Source organism: Mustelus asterias, chromosome 5 (assembly GCF_964213995.1).
Source record: "Mustelus asterias chromosome 5, sMusAst1.hap1.1, whole genome shotgun sequence".
NCBI classification, from domain to species: domain Eukaryota; kingdom Metazoa; phylum Chordata; class Chondrichthyes; order Carcharhiniformes; family Triakidae; genus Mustelus; species Mustelus asterias.
The window spans coordinates 125,136,646-125,160,765 of NC_135805.1; the positions used below are offsets into that span (position 1 = coordinate 125,136,646).

The 24,120-nt window shown below is 45.2% G+C and overlaps 1 protein-coding gene across 1 annotated transcript in view; it reads right to left on the reverse strand.

Moving 5' to 3' along the window:
- LOC144494018 (regulating synaptic membrane exocytosis protein 1-like) overlaps nucleotides 1–24,120 on the reverse strand; it is a gene marked incomplete at its 3' end in the record, with an annotated part of 567,179 nt that overhangs the window by 334,259 nt on the left and 208,800 nt on the right. Inside the window, exon 8 of the mRNA XM_078213592.1 lies at nucleotides 22,420–22,543. Within this exon, the coding sequence (XP_078069718.1) occupies nucleotides 22,420–22,543 (124 nt within the window). The remainder of the gene's footprint in view (nucleotides 1–22,419; nucleotides 22,544–24,120) is intronic.

Here is a 24,120-nt window from a genome sequence, read left to right on the forward strand (position 1 = left end):
TTTACTCTTGACATATTTGTAGAAAGCCTTGGGATTCTCCTTAATCTTACCCGCCAAGGCCTTCTCATGACCCCTTCTCGCTCTCCTAATTTCCTTCTTAAGCTCCTTCCTACATCCCGTATACTCCTCTAAATCCTTAACACCTCCTAGCTCTCTGAACCTTCTGTACGCCTCTCTTTTCTTATTCACCAGGTTCATCACAACCTTCGTGCACCACGGTTCCCGTACCCTACCAACACCCCCCTGTCTCATCGGAACGTTGTCATGCAGAGCTCCAGACAAACATTCCTTGAAAATCCTCCACTTTCCTTCGGTACTTTTCCCCAAGAATGCCTCCTTCCAATTTACCCGTCTAATTTCCTCCCTGATGACACTGTATTTCCCTTTACTCCAGAGAAACACTTTCCTAGCCTGCCTGATCCTATCTCTTTCCAATGCTATCGTGAAGGAGATAGAATTATGATCGCTATCCCCAAGATGCTCACCCACCGAGAGATCCTCCACCTGTCCAGGTTCATTAGCCAGCACCAGATCAAGTACAGCCTCTCCTCTAGTAGGCTTATCCACATACTGTGTCAGGAAACTCTCCTGGACACACCTAACAAACTCCTCTCCATCCAAACCCCTAGCCCTAGGGATATTCCAATCTATGGAATATCCCTAGGAAGGACATACTGGCACTGGAGCGGGTCCAGCGGAGATTCACACGGATGATCCCAGGAATGGTAGGCCTGACATACGATGAACGTCTGAGGATCGTGGGATTATATTCATTGGAGTTTAGGAGGTTGAGGGGAGATCTGATAGAAACTTACAAGATAATGAACGGCTTAGATAGGATGGACGTAGGGAAGTTGTTTCCATTAACAGGGGAGACTAGGACGCGGGGGCACAGCCTTAGAATAAAAGGGAGTCACTTTAGAACAGAGATGAGGAGAAATTTCTTCAGCCAGAGAGTGGTGGGTCTGTGGAATTCATTGCCACAGAGGGCTGTGGAGGCCGAGACGTTGAGCGTCTTCAAGACAGAAATTGATAAATTCTTGATTTCTCGAGGAATTAAGGGCTATGGGGAGAGAGCGGGTAAATGGAGTTGAAATCAACCATGATTGAATGGTGGAGTGGACTCGATGGGCCGAATGGCCTTACTTCCGCTCCTATGTCTTATGGTCTTATGGTCTTATGTTTGGGAAATTAAAATCTCCCATCATGACAACTCTGTTATTCCTACATCTCTCCAGGATCTGTTTCCCCATCTGCTCCTCAACATCTCTGTTACTATTGGGCGGCCTATAGAAAACACCCAGCAACGTTACCGACCCCTTCCTGTTCCTAACCTCCACCCACAGAGACTCCGTAGTCAATCCCTCCACGGCGTCCACCTTCTCTACAGCCGTGACACTATCCCTGATCAACAGTGCCACTCCCCCCCCTCTCTTGCCTCCCTCCCTGTCCTTCCTGAAACATCTAAAACCCGGCACCTGAAGCACCCAGTCCTGTCCCTGAGACATCCAAGTCTCCGTAATGGCCACCACATCACAATTCGAAGCAGCAATCCACGCTCTAAGCTCATCCACTTTATTCACTACACTCCTGGCATTAAAATAGACACATCTCAGACCTTCAGCCTGAGCACTTCCCTTCTCCATCACTCGTCTAACCTCCCTCTTACCCTGTTTACATTCCTTATCTATTTGCGAGCTAACCTCCTCGCTCTCAGTCCCCTCAGTCCCCTCATTTCGATTCCCTCCCCCCAACCTTTCTAGTTTAAAGTCTCTCCAGTAGCCTTAGCCAACCTTAGGGGTAAGTTTTTCACTCAGAGGGTGGTGGGTGCGTGGAATCGGCTGCCGGTAGTGGTGGTGGAGGCGGATTCGATAGGGTCTTTTAAGAGACTTTTGGATAAGTTCATGGAAGTTAGTAAGATAGAGGGTTATAGGTAAGCCGAGTAGGTAGGGACATGTTCAGCGCAACTTGTGGGCCGAAGGGCCTGTTTGTGCTGTAGCTTTTCTATGTTCTATGTTCTAAGCAACACCTGAAAATCTACATCTCCAAAGATTGTAAACAGCATATAGTTTATTTGCCTGGTCTCGTAATTAAAAATTCCCCACCATCAATTGAACTGAAATTCCTGCAAACACTTCCAAGCCAAGGCTTGTCTTTGACTTTTAGAGCTGGATTTTGACAGAAGACGCTGCAGACCTTTGTTGAGGAAGTATTTAGAAAGAACCAGCAAAGCGGAAAAGCGGTGGATTGTATTGCTGGTTAAAGAGAAAATTAACGCAATAGGAGTAAAGATATTAGCTCCATGATGTGGAATCTGTATGGGTAGGGCTGAGAAACATTAAGTGACATAAAACTTGAGTGGGGGTTGTATGTTGATGTTGAGAATGGCAGTAAACAGGAAATCAAAGACGCATGTGGTAAAGGATCATCTGTAATTATGGGTGACTTTAATCTGCATATCGACTGAGTAAATCAAATTAGTCACAATACTGTAGAGGAGGAATTCCTGGAGTGTATATGGGATGGTTTTCTTGACCAATACATTGAGGAACCAACTAGAGAACAGCCTATCCTAGATTGGGTATTGTGTGATCCGAAAGGAATAATTGGCAATCTCGTTGTGCAACACTCCTTGGGGATGAGCAACCATAACATGATAGAATTCTTCATCAAGGTGGAGAGTGATGTAGATGATTCTGAGACGAGGGTCCTGAATCTTAATAAAGAAAACTATGATGGTATGAGGCATGAGTTGATTATGATGGATTGGGAAATGTTACTTAAAGGGATGATGGTGGATAGGCAACAACAAACATTCAAAGAGCGCATGGGTGAACAACAACAATTGTTCATTCCTGTCTGGCATAAAAATAAAACTGTAAAAAGGTGCAAGCCATGGGACAAGGAAAATTAGAGATCGTATTAGACTCAAGTAAGAGGGCTTACAAATTAATCAGAAAAAACCAGCAGACCTGAGAAATGGGAGCAGTTTAGAATTCAGCGAAGGAGGTCAAAGGGGAAGAAGGTGAGAAGTACCATAAGGGTCAGTGCGGGGACCCCAGGTTTTCACTATATATATTGATTTAGATGAAGGAACAAAAGGAAGGTGAAAATAGAGTACGAGAGTAAACATAAAAACTGACTGTCAAAGTTTTTTTAAGTATGTGAAGAGAAAAAAATTGGTGAAGACAAACGTGGGCCCTTTACAGTCAGGAACAGGGAAATTCATAGCTGGGAACAAAGAAATGACTGACCAACTAAATATATACTTCGGTTTTGTCTTCACAAAGAAGGACACAAATAACATGCCAAAGATGTTGGGGAACGCAGGGTTTAGTGAGAAGGAGGAACTGAAGGAAATCAGTACAAGTAAGGAAATGGTGTTAGGAAAATTGATGGGATTGAAGGCTAAAATGTCCCCAGGGCTTGATAATCTACATCCCAGAATATTGAAGGAAGTTGCTCTTGTCATAGTGGATGCGTTGGTGGTCAGCTATGAAGTTTCTTTCGACTCTGGAACAAATCCTACAGATTGGAGTGTAGTTAATGTAACCTTTTCAATACAGAGAAAACAGGGAATGATAGACCAGTCAGCCGAACATTGGTATTGGGGAAAATTCTAGAGTCTATTATCGAAGATTTTATAGTATGGCACTTTTTTTTAAACAGTGAGAGAATCGGACAGAGTCAGCATGAAATTATCAATCATACTTGACAAATCTACTGGAATTTTGAGGATGTAACTGGTGGAATTGATGAAGGGAAGTCAATGGATGTGGTTTATTTGGGCTTTCAGAAGGCTTTCGGTAAAGTCCCACCTAAGAGATTAGTGTGTTAAGTAAGTGCATAGAATTACGCATGATGTATTTAGATGGATAGAAAACTGGTTGGCAGACAGGAAACAAAGAGTCGGAATAAATGGGTCTTTTTCCGAATGGTAGGCAGACTTCATGGGTCGAATGGCCTCCTTCTGCACTGTCAGGATTCTATGATGTGGAGATGCCGGTGTTGGACTGGAGTAAGCACAGTAAGAAGTCTCACAACACCAGGTTAAAGTCCAACAGGTTTATTTGGTAGCACAAGACACAAGGATTCTCTGAAGCCCTGGACATCAAGCTGTGCATTCTTTTGAAGCACACAGCCCTTGCCCCTCCCTGCAGTTGGGGGTACACCGTGCTCCCAATGATTGCTCCTGCTGCATAGCTGCGCTTTGCAATGTCTCTTACCGCTGACTTCAGACTGTGAGGTCCACGTAGCCCCTGGACTGCCTGTTATCTGTGGCTCCTTTCCATTTCACAGCAGGAATGTCTACTCTCTCTGACTCCTATCTGCCAGCTCCTTGAGGTCGGTCCTGTTTCCAAAGAGGACTATGGACAACAGTAACCTTCACAAAACACTACCTGTTTGGTGCTAGTATTAATCATCTTTAATGTGCCACACTAGCAGGCCTCCACTCCATAATTTGCAGTCTGTGTGCATTCACCTTCAGTAATAAATGTGCTAGCGCTTAGACCGTCTTGTTTGTGAGCTTTTCAGGCAGCGTTGTTGAGGTCCAGCTTCCCTCCCCTCTGTCTTCCCTCTCACATCCATTGTTCATGAAGGAGGAAATTTTCCAGAAAACCATATTTGTATCATCAAACATATTTACATATTGGACTAATTGGCACCACTCATAACGGGCCAACAATGCAGAGGGGCACCCCCGGATGGATATTCGATCGGGTCCCCCCCTGCACAGCTGAGAGACTCACGAATTTCAGAAACTACGGAAGATCCCTAATCTGCCTAGCAACAGCGCGCAGCTGCATTTTAAACTGGCCAAGGACGATCAAGATCCCTATGAAACGAGACATAGAGTGGGTTATCAAAACCAAGCTATCACTGAAATATTACCAATTCGGCCAAGGCAGACATAAAAATCTGATAAACTAAGATATAAGAATAAAAGATTAAGAATGAAATACTCCAGACACCCAACAGGACAGGATGACATTAACACTCAATCTCACAAGCAGGAAACACAGACACGAAACAATAAGATCAATTCAGATAAGAGGACACATAGAGAAGATAATGGGAAACGCATTTAGACACCGGGGCAGGACCAAGTAATCCCATTAACACGAACACACACCATACAAATGCTAATCGATGAAACTTCCTAGGGACTTTTGAAACTGACAGACCACTTTATACATATTGTAAAAATGCATAATCAAATGTTCCCGCGCGAATTTGGATCCCTATAAAGATCCAGAGCTGATGTGATTTAATTGAGATCAACGTGGCCAAGCCACTGTTTCTGAGCTGGCTACGGGGGTCTCCCTGGGATCCCAGTAATTGTACAATAAAGACACGCTTTGAACCTTGATTTGCGACTCAACTTCTATTCTGCACTGGTAAGGGATATTTCCCTACAACATTCATCATCTTCATTCCCCTCCTTGTCCCTCTGCCTGCTATTGTGAGACTTTGCCCTCCCTCCCCCACCTTGCACGGCCATCCTCCCAATTGACCCCCCTTGTCTTCGTCAGTCCCCTTTGTGCACATCACTCTTTAGCAATCGGATTTCAGAACAATATAATTTACTGCCGACATGACGGCAGATTGAAAGGCCTGATGGACAGCTGTTTAAATAAGATGCAAATAAATGCAAATGGCCTTCACACCACCCGCCTTTGGGAGAGTTGCAACTGGACTTTACACCAGCAGGTTTCTGACTGTTTCACTCTCATTAAATTCTCTGCTCCCACTCAGCACCAAACCCGCCATGGGTGGGTTAGGAGAATTCGGCCTGAAGATCTCATTGTGCTGGCAGTCTGAAACCTTGAAACAGGAGGGAAAAGCAGGAAAAAGAGACTTTTAAACAAAAGGCTCCAAGCACAGGTTTTCGCCAGCATACCTAGAAAAGTCTGCATTGTTTCATCCACAGACCCCAGGGACTCCTTTGTCTTCATCTACACTTGCCACTTTCCCCATCTTCCTTGGTTTCAGTCCCAATCAATTTGACTTCACACTCTCCTGGGGCACCAGTGCTCTGCAGTTTCGGGCAATGTGGCACATTTTCCGACAGTTCCAGGACTGAACGCACCTCGTGCAGCAACTGGGCTGTGTGTGACCCATTCGGCTACAATTCCCTGGGCTATGACTGATTCTTTGGCATCTCTGTCAACTTGCGCACCATTGCACTAGCGCCTAACTGTGCTGCCTCCCTAGCAACCTGTTCCATTGAGATTGCAATTTCAAAAGCCTTCTTAAACTCCAGCTGCAGCTCTGCCAGCAGCCTTCATTGAATTGCTTCCTTTTGGAGGCCACACACAACGTGTTGTGGTAATATAATCAGGGTCTAGTTTTAAGGCTGATTAAATTGGATATCCTGAACTAAAGAATTGGGCATATTAAAATCAAACACAGTCAAACCTTGGGAAGGCCAGACTTGATGGAAGTCAAATATACAAAGACACAGGAACATGTCTGGGCCTGGCCCATCAATCACCCATCAAGGACTCTACTGAGACCCAGCAGGAGATCATCGCACCCCATTGAAATGCACCGGCCTATTGTTAGAAGCCCAGATCAGGCCAGACTCTCTATCACCTAAGTTACCTTATCTGGCAACAGGTTGCATGTAAGCAACACCATGGAGATGGACACCTGGGGGTGGGCCCTGGTGTCTCGTTAGGCAGACATCAAGAAACCCACTGGGTATTAGGACCCCCTCCCGGGACCTCATTGGACGGAAACCAGAGAAGTTTCTGGAAAGGCTGGCAGGCAGGGGGATAAAGGTATGCATCTCAGACACACCAGCAGCCAAGACTCGATGAGAGAGGTAACCTTTACCATCTGGAAGACTGACCAGAAAAGGAAGGAAGGAAGAAGCTGCCATTGAGACTCACCTTCGTGACCACGGATCAGAGGGACTCAGAGAATCGGGCCTGCAGTTTAACCAAACCATCTTTGCAGGTAGTATACTTGAATCTGGGGGATCCTCTTGTTTTCGGTGGGTAACTTAAGGTTTAATAGTGTTATTAATAATAAACGTATTGAACCTTTACTTGTGTTTGTCCTTTGTTCATCTTCCAAATAAGGACACGGGGGTAAACTTTTGAGTAAGTAAACTGGTCGAAAGTATCTGAGGTTTTACAGATACAACAGTGTCTTGAAAAAAAGTCCCAAATTCACAATGTTCTGTGAGGCTTTTGAGGGTCGTCACGAATTTTGTGACGGTCTCGTCCTCGAACTGGTCCCACTTGTAAAAACAGAAACACTCCAAGTTCATCAGTGGTTTTGGTGCAAAATGCCTCTCCAAAACAGCACACAACTCTGGAAAAGACTTTTTAGTCGGTTTCTCCGGCCGCAGTAAACTCCTCAGAATGACGAATGTCTTGCTTCCAACCATGCCAAGAATGACCAGCCCAATGAGGTCATCTGCCACCCAATTCGCTGTCAAAAATATATTAAACCGCTCGATGGAGGCCGTCCATGACTCGGCTTCCTCGTCGAATGCATGTATCTTGCCAAATATTCTCACCATTTTTCCTTGCCATCAGCAAGGGTTTTTCCACTCCTGAACCTCAGTCCGGAGCCTCGTGTCTGTGCTGGCTCCTGCGTTCCCTTCTCCACGAGCGCTCGGTGCTCCTCTCGCCCGACAACCGAGTGTCCTCCGATCACCCCGCAATGGCCAATTCCAGCAACGACTATGGAGACAGAACTTTGCAACTGTCGACAGCGCTGGAGTCCATTTAACTCGCTGCTTCCCACGACGCCCCCCCACCGCGGCCCTACCCGTCCTCCGAGGGGGGGTTTTATTTTTCACTCTGCACTGTGGATCTCAGCAGATGAAAGTCCCGATCCTTCACTCCAACCTTCGTTGCCAGTATTGTGTACTCTGCTACTGGGGGTATCCCAAGAACTGACTCCACAAACAGACGTCGGGGAACACACACTATCTACTTGCTGGTCTCACTTGCTCCACACTCACACATCCAGGGTGGTCCCCTGCAAATCTCCAGACACCCAGGGTCACATGACCATTGCACAAGCAATAGTTAAAGGGGCTACACTCTCAACTTACATAAAAGCAGAATCAGAGTGAGGGAATGCCAGGAGAGAGAGATAGGATCAGAGGGAGGGAGTAAAGGAGACAGGATAAGTGGCAGTCTGGTGAGGTCCAAGGACAATGGCCAAAGTTCTCCAGTCTCTTTCACCCCCCTATCGCTGCCAGCGAGAATGGAGAATTTGAAACTCAGCCGAACCTCCATTCTTTGTAGTGCGACCAGAGAATTCCAGCCTCAAGCGAAGTCAGAGAATTGTGGCTAATAAATTTGATATTCCCAATATTTAATTGGAGGACAATTTATTTCATCCAGGATTAGATGTTGGACAAGCGATGGACTGGACAATGGTGGGGTTGAGAGAGATGTTGGTGAGATAGACCTGGCTCTGAAGTGCCATCGCCTCATCTCTTGGCTCTGAATGTGGTTAGCATTGCTGCCTCACAGCATCAGGGACCCAGATTCAATTCTGGCCTTGGGTCACTGTCTGTGTGGAGTTTGCATGTTCTTCCCCTGTCTGCGTGGGTTTCCTCCGGTTGCTCCGATTTCCTCCCTCAGTCCAAAGATGTGAGGGTTAGGTTGACTGGCCATGCTAAATTAACCCTACTGTCAGGGGGATTAACGGGGTAAATGTGTGGGGTTACAGGAATAGGGCCTGGGTAGGATTCTGGTCAATACAGACTCGATGGGCCAAATGGCCTCCTTCTGTACTGTAGGGATTCTATGAATGACCAGTTGTCAAACCCACAGCGGTGTAAGTTCAACACGACTGCCTCAGTGTGCTCTGGAAAATTATAGACATGGTGATATGACTATCTTCCCATGGCTAGTTATATTCATATGACAAAAGTCTTGGTTCTCTCCATTTTGTCTTGAGTTTGCTAATGTAAATCCTTGTATGAAAGGGTGGCATGGTGGGACAGTGGTTAGCACTGCTGCCTCACAGCACCGGGGACCCGGGTTCAATTCCAGCCTCGGGTAACTGTGAGGAGTTTTCACATTCTCCCCGTGTCTGCTTGGGTTTCCTCCAGGTGCTCCAATTTCTTCCCACGGTCCAAAGATGTGTGGGTTAGGTGGATTGGCAATGCTCAATTACCCCTTAGTATCTGGGTAAATATCTGGGGTTATGGGGATAGGGGCTGGGTGGAATCATCATCGTTGCAGGCTCGATATGCCGAATGGCCTCTTTCTGCACTGCAGGGATTCTATGAATGTTGGCATTTAAAAAGGCTTTGAATCCTTAAATGACAGAGAGCTCTAGGACTTTGCAATGCAGGAAGGAGGCATGAAACTTTTGTCAAGTATAACCTCGTTTTGCCATTCGATATGATGACAACGTTGCGTCATGCAACAAATATTACCTGGGTAGTTTAGAACTTTTAACATCACCTTGTTCTATTCTCCATCACCTATTCTCGAAATAAACATCACCCAGTCCTGACGGAAGTCAGCGCTCAAAATCTGTTTCTCAAAGCTCAATATACTTTTTCACATTTAGCAGAAGAGCTAAACATGGGACCAGCAAGGTTGAAATGTTGAGATTAGGGTGATGAATTAATAAGTGGTGTTTACGAGAAACCACGCTTGACTTTGAGGAGGTGGCAGAATCTTCCGGTCCCACTCAAGTCAATGGATTTTTGAATGACTTGGCGCATTTTCCAGCCCAGACCTTGCTGCAATGGAGCGGTAAAATTCTTCTCCAAAATAGAAACTGAAGGGGAAAAAAACACCAATTTGCTTCTGTGAGTTAATGCTGATGGCATCTGCCTGCATTACAAACAAGAGTTCTCAATTGCAAATAGCAGCTTTCTCCTGTTTCTCCTGTTATTTGATAAGCATGATCTCTCTTCTGATGGGACAGTTGAAACATACAAGTTAACGTCAAACTCCATTACTCACTGGTGAATTTTACGCATTTGCCCGAGTGTGTTTTTGGGATGCAACTGACAAACGAATCGTTAAGAGTAAAAAAAAATGTAAATGTCACAAATGTCAAAAACTGCAAAGCAAGTTCATATAGCATTCTGAATTAATTAACATCTTGCAAACAAAAACATTGGTTTTTTTCTCAGATTTATTAAGTCATTGAATTTAAATTCACCTCTTCCATGGTGAGATTTGAACTCATTCTGTGAAACTCTAGTCCAGGATTACTATGCTACTGTTTCCTGACAAAAAGGGATCTAGAATGGAGACCTGTAAAATCACTCTGGAAACAGACTTCCAGACACAAATGCACTGATCCACAGATGCACTGGAAAAAGCACTGGGACAGACACACTGGGAAAATCACTGCGATAGGCACACTGGGACAGACAGGCTGGAAAATACTGGGGTGTAGGAGTACGCTTAAAAGGGAAATCAGGAAAGCAAAAAGGGGACATGAGGTAGCTTTGGCAGACAAGGTAAAGGATGATCCAAAGAGAATATCCATAGAGATTCTCCAAGTATATTCAGGACAAAAGAGTAACTAGAGAGAGAATAGGGCCCCTTAAAGATGCTTTTTATTCAATTCGTGGGACATGGGCGTCACTGACTGGCCAGCATTTATTGCCCTTCCGTAGTTGCCCAAGGGCAGTTGAGAGTCAACCACATTGTTGTGGCTCTGGAGTTATGTGTAAGCCAGACCAGGTAAGGATCAATCGACCATGGTTTCATGGTCATCAGTGGATTCTTAATATTTTTTATTAAATTCAAATTTAAGCAGGATTTGAACCCGGGTCCCCAGAACGCTAGCTGAGTTTCTGGATTAATAGTCTAGCGATAATATCACTGGGCCATCGCCTCCCCAAAGATCAATGAGGTTGTCGATGTAAGGAGCCACAGGAGATGGGCGAGATCCTAAATGAATACTTCTCGTCAGTATTTGCCATGGAGAAAGATATGGAAGCGAGGGAACTCGGGGAAGTAAACAGTGATGTCTTGAGAAGCATCCACATTACAGAAGAGGAGTGCTGGAGGTCTTAAAATGCATAAACATAGAACATAGAACATTACAGCGCAGTACAGGCCCTTTGGCCCTCGATGTTGCGCCGACCAGTGAAACCAATCTAAAGCCCCTCTAATCTACACTATTCCAATATCATCCATATGTTTATCCAATAGCCATTTGAATGCTCTTAATGTTGTTAAAGGTAGATAAAGCCCCAGGGCCTGATCAAGTGTATCCCAAGATATTTTGAGAAGCTAGGGAAGAAATCATGGGGCCCCAGCGGAGATATATGAACATTGACAGCCACAGGTGATGTGCCAGAACAGTGGAGGAAGGCAAATGTTGTGCTGTTATTTAAGAAAGGTGGCAGAGATAAGCCAGGAAACTACAGACCGGTGAGTCTAACGTCAGTGATCAGTGAGTTGTTGGAGGGGATTCTGAGAGAGAGGATTTACATGCAAATGGAAAGGCATGGACTGATTAGGGATAGCACAACTTTATGTATAGGAAATCGTGTCTTAAACATTTGGTAGTGATTTTTGAAGGGGTAAACAAGAAAATCGATTAAGACAGTGTGGTAGACAGTGTCTACATGGACTTTAGCAAGGCCTTCGACAAGGTACCACATGATAGACTGGTCAGTAAGGTTAGATCACATGGGATCCAGGGAGAACTAGCCAATTGAATAGAAAATTGGCTTGCCGCTAATAGACAGAGGATAGTGGTAGAGGGTTGTTTTTCAGACTGGGAGCCTGTGACCAGTGGTGTGCCGCAGGGGTCGGTGCTGGGTCCATTGTTGTTTGCTATTTATACAAATGATTTGGATGAGAATATACGAGGCATGGTTAGTACGTTTGCAGATGACACCAATCTTGGTAGTGCATTGGACAGTGAAGAAGGTTATCTAAGACTACAATGGGATCTTGATCGACTGGGCCAGTGGGGCGAGGAATGGCAGATGGAGTTTAATTCAGATAAATGCAAGGTGTTGCAGTCTGGAAAGGCAAACCAGGGCAGGACTTTTATAATTAATGGCAAGGCCCTGGTGAGTGATGTTGAACAGAGAGACCTCGAGGTGCAGGCAAATAGTTCCTTGAAAGTGGCGTCACAGGTATACAGGGTATCCCCTCTGTCCACGTCCCTCATAATCTTGCACAACTCAATCAGGTCACCCCTGCTCCAAAGAAAACAACCCAAGCCTATGCAACCTCTCTTCATAACTTAAATGTTCCATCCCAGGCAGCATCCTGGTGAATCTCCTCTGCACCCCGCCCAGTGCAATCAGATCCTTTCTATAATGTGGTGACCAGAACTGCACACAGTACTCTAGCTGTGTCTTCACCAAAGTTCTACACAACTCCAACATGACTTCCCTGCTTTTGTAATCTATGCCTTAATTGATAAAGGCAAGTTTCCCATATGCCTTTTCCACCACCCTATTCATAGAAGAATCATAGAATCATAGAAACATAGAAACCCTACAGTGCAGAAAGAGGCCATTCGGCCCATCGAGTCTGCACCGACCACAATCCCACCCAGGCCCTATCCCCATATCCCCACATATTTACTCGCTAATCCCTCTAACCTATGCATCCCGGGACACTAAGGGGCAATTTAGCATGGCCAATTAACCTAACCCGCACATCCTTGGACTGTGGGAGGAAACCGGAGCACCCGGAGGAAACCCACGCAGACACAGGAAGAATGTGCAAACTCCACACAGACAGTGACCCAAGCTGGGAATCGAACCCAGATCCCTGGAGCTGTGAAGCAGCAGTGCTAACCACTGTGCTACCCTGCCGCCCAACATGCCCTTCAGCCTTCAGAGATCTGTGGACAAACACACCAAGGTCCCTTTGATCCACAGAACTTTCTAATGTCCGACCATTCACTGAATACTTCCTTGTCAAATTCCTCCTCCCAAAGTGTATCACCTCACACTTTTCAGGGTTAAATTCTATCCATCACTTATCTACCCATTTGACCCTTCCATCTAAATTTTCTCCGCCTCACTGTTAATCACACGGCCAATCTTTGTATCATCGTTCAGTTTACGAAACCTGGTCGGTAATCTTTGTGCTATAGTTCAGTTTAGGAAACCTGGTGGGAATGGATGAGTTAGGCCGAAGAGCCTGTTTCCGTGCTGTATATCTTTATGACTCTATGAGGAGGAGGATCCACAAATACCTCCATTCTCAATGATGGAGGAGTGCAGCACATCAGTACAAAAGATAAGGCTGAGGCATTTGCAGTAATCTTGAGCCAGAAGTGCGAAGCGGGTGATCCATCTCGCCTCCTCCGGAGGTCCCCAAAATCCCAGATATCAGTCTTCAGTCAATTTGATTCATTCCACGTGATATCAAGAAGATCTGAAGGCACCGAATATTGTAGATGCTATCGAACCTAACATATTTGCCATTTATACAAATGATTTATACAAATGATTCAAGACTGAAGTCTTGAGCTACAGAACTTGTTGAGCCCCTAGTCAAGCTGTTCCAGTACACCCACACACCGCCATTGACTTGACAATGTGGAAAATTGCCCAGGTATGTCCTTTACAGAAGAGGACAAATCCAACCTGGACAATTACCACCCCATCAGTCTACTCTCAATCACCAGTCCAGTGATGGGAAGCAAGGTCAACAGCATTATCAAGCAACACCTAAGCAGCAATAATCGACTCACTGATGCTCTGTTGGGTTCTGCCAAGGTCATTCAGCACCTGGCTTCATTCCATCCTTGGTCCAAATATGGACAAAAGAGCTGAATGCCGGAGGTGAGGTGAGTGTGACTACCCTTGAGATCTTGATTTGATTTATTAGTGTCACATGTATTAGTATACAGTGAAAAGTATTGTTTCTTGCTCACTATATGGACAAAGCATACCTGTTCATAGAGAAGGAAACGAGAGAGTGCAGGATGCACTGTTACAGTTATAGCTAGGGTGTGGAGAAAGATCAACTTAATGCGAGGTAGGTCCATTCAAAAGTCTGATGGCAGCCAGGAAGAAGCTGTTCTTGAGTTGGTTGGTACGTGACCTCAGACTTTTGTATCTTTTTCCCGACAGAAGGAGGTAAAAGAGAATATGCCAGGGGTGCGTGGGGTCCTTAATTATGCTGGCTGCTTTGCCGAGGCAGCGGGAAGTGTAGACAGAGTCAATAGATGGGAGGCTGGTTTGCGTGATGTATTGGGCTACATTCACGACCCTTTGTAGTTTCTTGTGGTCTTGAGCAGAGCAGGAGTTGTGATACAACCAGAAAGAATGCTTTCTATGGTGTATCTGTAAAAGTTCGTGAGAGTCGTAGCTGACATGCCAAATGTTCTTAGTCTTTTGAGAAAGTAGAGGTGTTGGTGGGCTTTCTTACTGTAGTGTCAGCATGGGGGGGACCAGGACAGGTTGTTGGTGATCTGGACACCTGAAAACTTGAAGCTTTCAACCATTTCTACTTCGTCGCCATTGATGTAGACAGGGGCATGTTATCCACTTCATTCACTGAAGTTGATGACAATCTCTTTTGTTTTGTTGACATTGAGGTAGAGATTATTGTCGTTGCATCAGTTCACCAGATTCTCTATTTCATTTCTGTACTCTGTCTCATCACTGCTTGAGATTCGACCCACTACGGTGGGGTCATCAACAAACTTGAAAATTGAGTTGGAGTGGAATTAGGCCACACAGTCATAGGTGCAAAAGAAATATCGTAGGGTGCTGAGAACACAGCCTGTGGGGCACCGGTGTTGAGGATGATCATGGAGGAGATGTTGTTGCCTATCCTTACTGATTGTGGTCTGTGGGTTAGGAAGTTCAGGATCCAGTCGCAGAGGGGGGAGCCGAGGCCCAGGCCACGGAGTTTGGAGATGAGTTTCGCAGGAATAATGATGTTGAAGGCTGAGCTGTCATCAATAAACAGGAGTCTGACATCGATGTCTTGGTTATCTAGGTGTTCCAGAATTGAGTGCAGGGCCAGGGGTCTGCTGTGGACCTGTTGAGGTGGTAGGCAAACTGTAGTGGATCCAGGCAATCCGGGAGGCTGGAATTGATTCGTGCCAGGACTAACCTTTCAAAGCACTTCATAATGATGGATGTCAGAGCCACCAGACAATAGTCATTAAGGCACGCTGCTTGGCTTTTCTTTGGTACTACAATGATGGTCGTCTTCTTGAAGCAGATAGGAACCTCAGATTGTTGTAAATCGAGGTAGCATTTGACCAAATATGACATCAAGGATCCCTAGCAAACTAGCGTCAATGGGAATCAGGGCAAAACTCACCACTGGTTGGAGTCTCACCTGGCACAAAGGAAGATGGTTGTGGTGGTTGGAGGTCATAGAAATCATCATAAAAACCCTACAGTGCAGAAGGAGGCCATTCGGCCCATCGAGTCTGCACCGACCACAATCCCACCCAGGCCCTACCCCCACATATTTACCTGCTAATCCCTCTAACCTACGCATTTTAGGATTCTAAGGGGCAATTTTTTTTTTTTAACCTGGCCAATCAACCTAACCCGCACATCTTTGGACTGTGGGAGGAAACCGGAGCACCCGGAGGAAACCCACGCAGACACGAGGAGAACGTGCAAACTCCACACAGACAGTGACCCGAGCCGGGAATCGAACCCGGGACCCTGGAGCTGTGAAGCAGCAGTGCTACCCACTGCGCTACCGTGCTGGTCAATCATCTCAGCTCCAAGACATCACTATAGGAGTTCCTCAGGGTAGTGTCCCATGCCCAACCTGTAACTGCTTCATCAATGACCATCCCTCCATCATAAGGTCAAAAGGGGGGAGGTTCATTGATGACTGCACAATATTCACAACTGCTCAGATACTGAAGCAGTCCATGTCCAAATGCAAAAAGATGTGGACAACATTCATGTTTAGGCTGACAATTGGCAAATAACATACATATCATACAAGTGCCAGACAATGACGATCTCCAACAAGGGAGGATTTAGCCATCTCCTTTTGATATTCAATGTCATTACCATCAATGAATCTTCCCTATCAATATCCTGGGGGTTACCATTGACCAGAAACTGAACTGGACCAGCCATATAAATACTGTGGATGCAAGAGCAGGTCACGGGCTGGGAATCCTGTGGAGAGTGCGTCTGCAAAGTCTGTCCACAGCATTAAAGACACAAGCCAAGAGTACGATGGAATATTCTTCTCTTGCCTGGATGAATGGCATGGACAAGTTGGGCCGAAAGGCCTGTTCCCATGCTGTAAACCCCGATGACTCTATGAATGCAAGCACGCCAACAACATTGAAGAAGCTCAACACAATCCAGGACAAAGAAATCTGCTTGACTAGCACCCCCTTCACCAGCTTAAACTTTCACTACCTGCATCATCAGTGCATATCAGCATCAGTGAGTACTATCTACACTGCAGCAACTCATCAGGGCTCCCTCGACAGCACCTTCCAAACCTATGACCTCCACCACCCAGAATGACAAGGACAGCAGACACATGGACACCACCACCTGCAAGTTCCCCTCCAAGCTAGGAATTATATCACCCTTTCTTTACTGTCGCTAGGTTAAAATCCTGGCACTTCCTTCATAATAGCACTGTGGGCGTACTCACACCACATGGGCTGCAGTTATTCAAGAAGGCAGTTCACCAAACAGCAATTATGGCTGTGCAACATTTGGTGTCCTCAGGGACACTCACATCCTGGAAACAAATAAAATATTTGTCCTTGAAGGGAGTCATAGAATCATAGAAACCCTACACTGCAGAAAGAGGCCATTCAGCCCATCGAGTCTGACTGACCACAATCCCACCCAGGCCCTATCCCCGTATCCCTACATATTTACCCGCTAATCCCTCTGACCTACGCATCTCGGAACATTAAGGGATAATTTAGCATAGCCAATCAACCTAACCCGCACATCTCTGGACTGTGGGAGGAAACCGGAGCACCCGGAGGAAACCCACGCAGACACAGGGAGAATGTGCAAACTCCACTCAGACAGTGACCCAAGCCGGGAATCGAACCCGAGTCCCTGGAGCTGTGAAGCAGCGGTGCTAACCATTGTGCTACCTTGCTGCCCATGGGAGTGCAGCACAGATTTACCAAAATGAGACCTGAGCTCCCAGAGTTAAGTTCTGCAGAGAAATTATGTAAACTCAGGTTGTACTCCCAGCAATTTACCAAGTTGAGAGGCAATTTGATCCAAGTTTTAAAGATATGAAGGGAACTGATCATATAGGGAGAAACATTTTTGCTGGTTGGAGATTCTAGGACCGGGGGCAGACACAAAAAAATCAGAGCCAGACTTTTCAGGAGTGAAATTAGGAAATATTTCAGCATAAAAATCTATTCCGCAAATACCAACTGATGTTGTTCAAATGCGACTTAATTCTGAGGTTGATGGATTTTTGTAAACCAAAGGTATTAAGGGATATGGGGCAAAGGAGATGGAGTTGCATCACAGATCAACTATAATCTCATTAAATGGATGAATGGATTCAAGGGGCTTAACACTCCATTCCTATCCTAATGTTCCTCATTCAAATTACACGCATTGCTCCTCTTATTTCCTTTATCTTTTGTATTCAGTCTGGCTCTCCATTGAAATAAACTTGACATTTATCATAAACTGGAAATAACCCCGGAAAAGCTGATAGGAAATATGAAAATAGAACCTTCACTTTCAATTAGGCACTTTGAGGTGTTCCAAATTCAACACTGAGTCCAACAATTTCAGACTGTAAACTGTATTTCATTTTCTTTGCACATTTCAGTATTCTTGTGTTTTGATTTCTTACAGAGGCACACCCTCTCTCCAGCTCCATTGTTCCTATTTTTGCCCCATCTACATTTGGCTCTGCAAGAATGCCTTTGGTCATTCAATCTTTCCTGTCTTTCACTCCAGCAAAGATTGTCCTGATCCCATCCACCTTCAGCTCAAAACCTGTTACATCTCAAACTCTTCCCAGTTTGGACAAGGTTATCATCCTGGAATGTGAATTCTGTTTCTCTCCACAGATACTGCCTGAGCTGTTGAAAATTTTTACAGCATTTGGGTGAGATCCGAAATGAATATTTCTCATCAGTATTTACTGTTGAGAAAAGCATGGACGTTAGGGAACTTGGGGAAATAAATAGTGATGTCTTGAGGAGTGTACATATAACAGAGAAGGAGGTGCTGGAAGTCTTAAAGTGCATTAAGGTAGATAAATCCCCGGGACCTGATGAAGTATATCCCAGGACACTGTGGGAGGCTAGGGAGGAAATTGTGGGTCCCCTAGAAGAGATATTTGAATCATCGGTAGTCACAGGTGAGGTGACTGAAGATTGGAGGGTGGCAAATGTTGTGCCTTTGTTTAAGAAGGGCTGCAGGGAAAAGCCTGGCCAGTGTGCTTCACATTTATAGTAGGTAAGTTGTTAGAAGGTATTTTGAGAGACAGGGTCGACAGGCATTTAGAGATGCAAGGACTGATTAGGGACAGTCAGCATGGCTTTGTTAGTGAAAAATCATATCTCACAAATTTGATTGAATTTTTTGAAGAAGTAATCAAGAAGGTAGATGAGGCCAGTGCAGTCAACGTTGTCTACATGGACTTTAGCAAGGCCTTTGACAAGGTACCACATGGTAGGTTGTTGCATAAGGTTAAATCTCATGGGATCCAGGGCGAAGTAGCCAAATGGATACAAAATTGGCTTGATGACAGAAGGTGATTGTAGAGGGTTGTTTTTCAAGCTGGAGGCCTGTGACCAGCAGATACAATTTTGTCTTTTAAAAAGCGTTTAGACAGTTTCATGGGTAAGATGGGTATAGAGGGATATGGGCCACTGGGACTAGCTTTGGGGTTAATAAAAGGGGCGCCGTGGACAAGTTGGGCTGAAGGGCCTGTTTCCATGCTGTAAACCTCAATGACTCTATGATTTCCTGTCTTTACTTCAGATTTCCAGCATCAACAGTATTCTGCTTTTAAATTTACCTTAAGCTTTGTTTCACTGTTTTCTTTTCGCTCTGTGTCCATGGACATTAAGGGAACTCTAGATTGTTATTATTTACCTCTACAGGTTCACTGACCTTATTTACCATGCTACATTCAGGCACATGCAGTCCAAACCCATTCTTGACTGCCTTGTAATTCCCCTGTGGTCAGGTGACCCATGACCTCCAGGAATGTTGCAAAAAGTTTGCTATTTTTCAAGCATAGATAAAAAACTCAAAATGTGGAAGCCAAGTTTAAACCTAACTGGGCTCTGCTATTTGCAAGCTGCAGAGCTGGAACACAGTATTCATACAGCCAGGCTTGGACAATCAACTTTCTGTCGAAACCAGACAGGCCTGGAACTACCTGGCCAGGTGTGAATGGCGACATTGTTCACATCTCTAGTGGACCTACTTTGTTAGAAGAATGTTATGCAGACTTGGTGGCACCCAGCTCAGTAGGAGGCCAGAAGAACAGCTTTACAAGGACAGCTCTTGACAGTTGAAGGTTCAAAACCATGTTCTGCAACCTCCAAAGATGGGAAGTAATTACCTCATTGGATCTTTCTGCCCTGCCCAATATTAGTATTTTTTAAAAGGCTACAGAATCTAAGAAGAGTACGAAGAGGGGGAATAAAAGGTGTAACCTGGAGCCCTAGCTCTCCCTACTTTTGCACCTTCTCCAATGGCATCTCCAGAGAGCACCTTCAATTGGCAGCTGAGCAGCACAGCACCTCCAGCTCCTTATACCTCGTTTCGAGCATCATCAGATTGACCAGACCTAGAAGACCACCCCGATGAGACGTCCCGAAGACCAGAATTAGCCCTAAACAACAGAGGAAGCCCAAATCGACGAATGCAGATCCTGAATCATCAGCCAACCCTCAAAGACCAAGGAACAAGTTGTAGCCTTACTGAATAGGTATTACCAGTCTTTTCAGACAAACAGTTCATATGTATTGATCGGGATCTGTGAATAGGGTGTAGCAAATCCTTGGGAGTGTGTGTCAGAAGTAGCTAGCTAGTACAGGTTAGAAACTGTTTACTTAGAGATTTAAGACTGTTTACTGAAGAGTCCTGTGAAGAGCTTGATAGAGTTTAATTAAAGTACAATAGTAGAGTCTGTTGTTTTTTTTCCTTGATAAATTGTTCAATAATGTTGGACCTTCACCTGACTCTTATCCCCTTTGTCTAACCCCTTTGCTGTTTGTCTCTCCCAGTCCTCTTTGTACATTATTTTTATTCTGTAATGCAGGGGTTCCCAAACTGAAAGCTCCAAAAACCTTGTGAGAAGAAGCTGTTTTTTTAAAATCTGGAAATAAATAGTGCATGATCTAAAGTGTATGCATAAGTCTGATGAAAAAACAAAGGTTTCAGAAACAGCAGCAGCCACAAATCAAAGAAAACTTAAGAATAAAATTGACCAATCAGAGCCCACCCTCTCTGAGTTTATCAGTAACCAATGCTCAGAGAGGCAAGGTTTTGATTGGCCAATTTGATTTCTTGTTCTTTTCTGTTGCTGGACAGAGAAGCGGTTGAACAAGTGGAGCAGTGGCCTAAGTGGCAGAGAAGCAGCAAAAGGGGCGGAGGAGCTGGGTAGGTAAGCATTCTTACTCAGTAAGAGTGAGCTTGGCAGTCTCAAGCATATCCTGAAAAGGCATTTAAAATCATTAAATCTTGGCAAAAAACTAAATACAATGTGAGGGGGACCATGGGAAGGGGAATTTGGGAGGGGACTTATTGGGGGACTTCAGTAGGTGACTCATGTGAAGGGGGCTATGGAAGGGGGTTCATGGGAGAGAGCTGAAACAAGTCATCAACATGATAAGCATACTTGGGGTTCCCCAAAGCTCTTGAAAGGTTATGGGGGGTTCTGTGACTCAAATCCCTGCCTTATTATTTCAGACTAGAACCCCACCCTCTGCCAACTCAGTTTTCACCCTCCCCTAAATAATCTCTCAGCGAGGACACTGGTCCCAGCTCTGCCCAAGTGCACCTTGTCCACCTTGAATAAGTCCCTCCGACCTCACAATCGGTTGCCCTCCCTCCTGCACCATTTCTTCAGCTAGATGTTAACTGTCGTATTTTATTGCTACTGTGCTCATGAGCACAAGGCAGAGAGTGATTCAGAAATTATTACCTTTGAGGTCCATCTGCAACTTGCTCCCAGTCTACAGGAGTCTTGGGATGGGATTTTCCCGCTGGTCCTGCCGGCGGAATCTTCCAGTCTCGCCGCGCAACCCCTTCCCACCATGGGTTCCCCAGCGATGGAGGGCGAGAACAATGGGCAACCACATTTATAGCACTGGGACCAGAGGACCCCACTGCCTGCCAATTGTGGGCCACTTCCGCAAAACACTGTTGGGGTAGAAAATCCTGCCTGATTTCCATGAGGGCCACAACTTCTGACTGTTCCCCTTCCCACCAAAATGTTCTCCTCACCTTTATCCTTTACGGGACCAGCACCTGTCTATGGAATCCATGGAATTCTATTACAATTTCATTTCTGTACTTCACTGTAATCCCCTGTTGTAATTTTCCTCAATGTCGTAGATGTGCTGTCAACTGCATTCCTCCAAGGCATTGTCACCACACTGAAAACCAAAAGGCTCTCATGGAAGGTCATAGACTTGAATAACATGTGCTTTTCCTTCCCCAGATGCTGCCTGACCAGCTGAGTATTTCCAGCATTTTATTTTGTATTTATATTTCTTCAATTTTCTAACTTCCTTCTCTAAAATGTGTGCCTTCATAAATGTAACATCAGGAGTCCGTGGTAATTAGGAGGACAATTTAAATGTAAAAACACTTTCACCAATCGCCCTGATACTTATAACATTGGATTCCATTTCTTCCTTCTCTTCTACGTCTGATGGCACATGAAATGGTTTTCCTGGGACAGGTCACCAGCCTGTTGCTTGAGGCGACAGCTTGATGGGTGCCACTCCAATCTTATTGCCTGCCACAGGTATGTTGGAAGGGCTTAAATTTGGTCACATCATGAATTTTCCTTGGCAATTAAATTTTGGGATAAACTCGAACAAGCAGCTTCTGGCTCAGAGACAGGGACACGGCCGAAAACATCACAAGCTCCCCTGTATTCTAAACAGTGCTTCAATAAATACAGGCATACATTTATCACTGATCATGGTGCGGAGCTCTCAAGTGTGCATGGTGGTGCTACTGGATCTTAATTGACAATATAGCTACATCAAAGAATCTAACTAAATATTGCAGCATGACATTTCCTCAACTCAAGGGAATAGTGCGGAATTGCATGATGATAATCTCAATCTTCTTTCATTCTGCATTCCTTTTCCACAGTTGTGGTTTTGAATAAAAGAAATTCACACAATATGGATGTGAAATGGACACATGTGTCCTGTCATCAAGATTCCGAGAAAGCGCTGACCCCTGTTGTACATCAACTAGCTCCTTACTTCAGAAGTAGCGTTAGACAGGATTTCAAACCTTACCCAATTGGCCTTGAAACAACTATTTCAACCTGAAGTTCTGATTTTGATTCCAAAATGATATTGTACACTTCTTCATTTGTAGCTCCTGGTAACGGTTTACCATTCCATTCAAGAACCTCATCACCTAGAAAAAAGGTTGCACAATTATTACACCTTTTCTAAACATGCAACTTTCATACATTTTCATACTGAAAAAAAATTGCAATATAAATAACACATTCTGATATTTTACATTTTTCACAGAACACTAGTAATAGTCGATACACTTCTTTAAAGTTTATTTATTAGTAGAAATCATAGAATCCCTACTGTGCAGAAGGAGGCCATTCAGCCCATCGAGCCTGCACCAACAACAATCCCACCCCAGGCCCTATCCCCACAACCCCACACATTTACCCTGCTAACCCCTCTAGTCTACACATCCCAGGACACTAAGGCGCAATTTAGCATGGCCAATCAACCTAACCTGCACATCTTTGGAGTGTGGGAGGGAACCGGAGCACCCGGAGGAATCCCATGCAGACACGGGGAGAACATGCAAACTCCACACAGACAGTGACCCAAGCCAGGAATCGAACCTGGGTCTCTGGAGCTGTGAGGCAGCAGTGTTAACCACTGTGTCACCATGCCACCGTGTCACAAGTAGGCTTACATTAACACTGCAATTAAGTTACTGTGAAAATACCTTAGTTGCCATACTCCGGCGCATGTTCGTGTACACTGAAGGAGAATTTAGCTTGGCCAATGCACCTAACCAGCACGTCTTTCTGACTGTGGGAGGAAACTGGAGCACTCAGAGGAAACCCACCAGACTCGGGGAGAACGTACAGACTCTGCACAGTCACCCAAGCTGGGAATTGAACCCAGGTCCCTGATGCTCTGAGGCAGCAGTGTTAACCACTGTGCCACCGTACCGCCCACAACAGACAGAACATAGAACATAACAGCGCAGTACAGGCCCTTCGGCCCTCGATGTTGCGCCGACCAGTGAAACCAATCTAAAGCCCATCTAACCTACACTATTCCAATATCATCCATATGCTTATCCAATAACCATTTGAATGCTCTCAATGTTGACGAGTCCACTACCGCTGCAGGCAGGGCATTCCACGCCCTTACTACTCTGAGTAAAGAACCTACCTCTCTCACCCCTCAATTTAAAGCTATGTCCCCTCGTGTTAGCCATCACCATCCGAGGAAAAAGGCTCTCACTCTCCACCCTATCTAATCCTCTGATCATCTTGTAAGCCTCTATCAAGTCACCTCTTAACCTTCTTCTCTCTAACGAAAACAACCTCAAGCCCCTCAGCCTTTCCTCATACGATTTTCCCACCATACCAGGCAACATCCCGGTAAATCTCCTCTGCACCTTTTCCAACACTTCCACATCCTTCCAATAATGCGGCGACCAGAACTGTACGCAATACTCCAAGTGCGGCCGCACCAGAGTTTTGTACAGTTGCAACATGACCTCCTGGCTCCGAAACTCAATCCCTCTACCAATAAAAGCTAACACACTGTACGCCTTCTTAACAACCCTATCAACCTGGGTGCCAACTTTCAGGGATCTATGCACATGGACACCCAGGTCCCTCTGTTCATCCACACTACCAAGTATCTTACCATTAGCCCAGTACTCTGTATTCCTGTTACTCCTTCCAAAGTGAATCACTTCGCACTTTTCCACATTAAACTCCATTT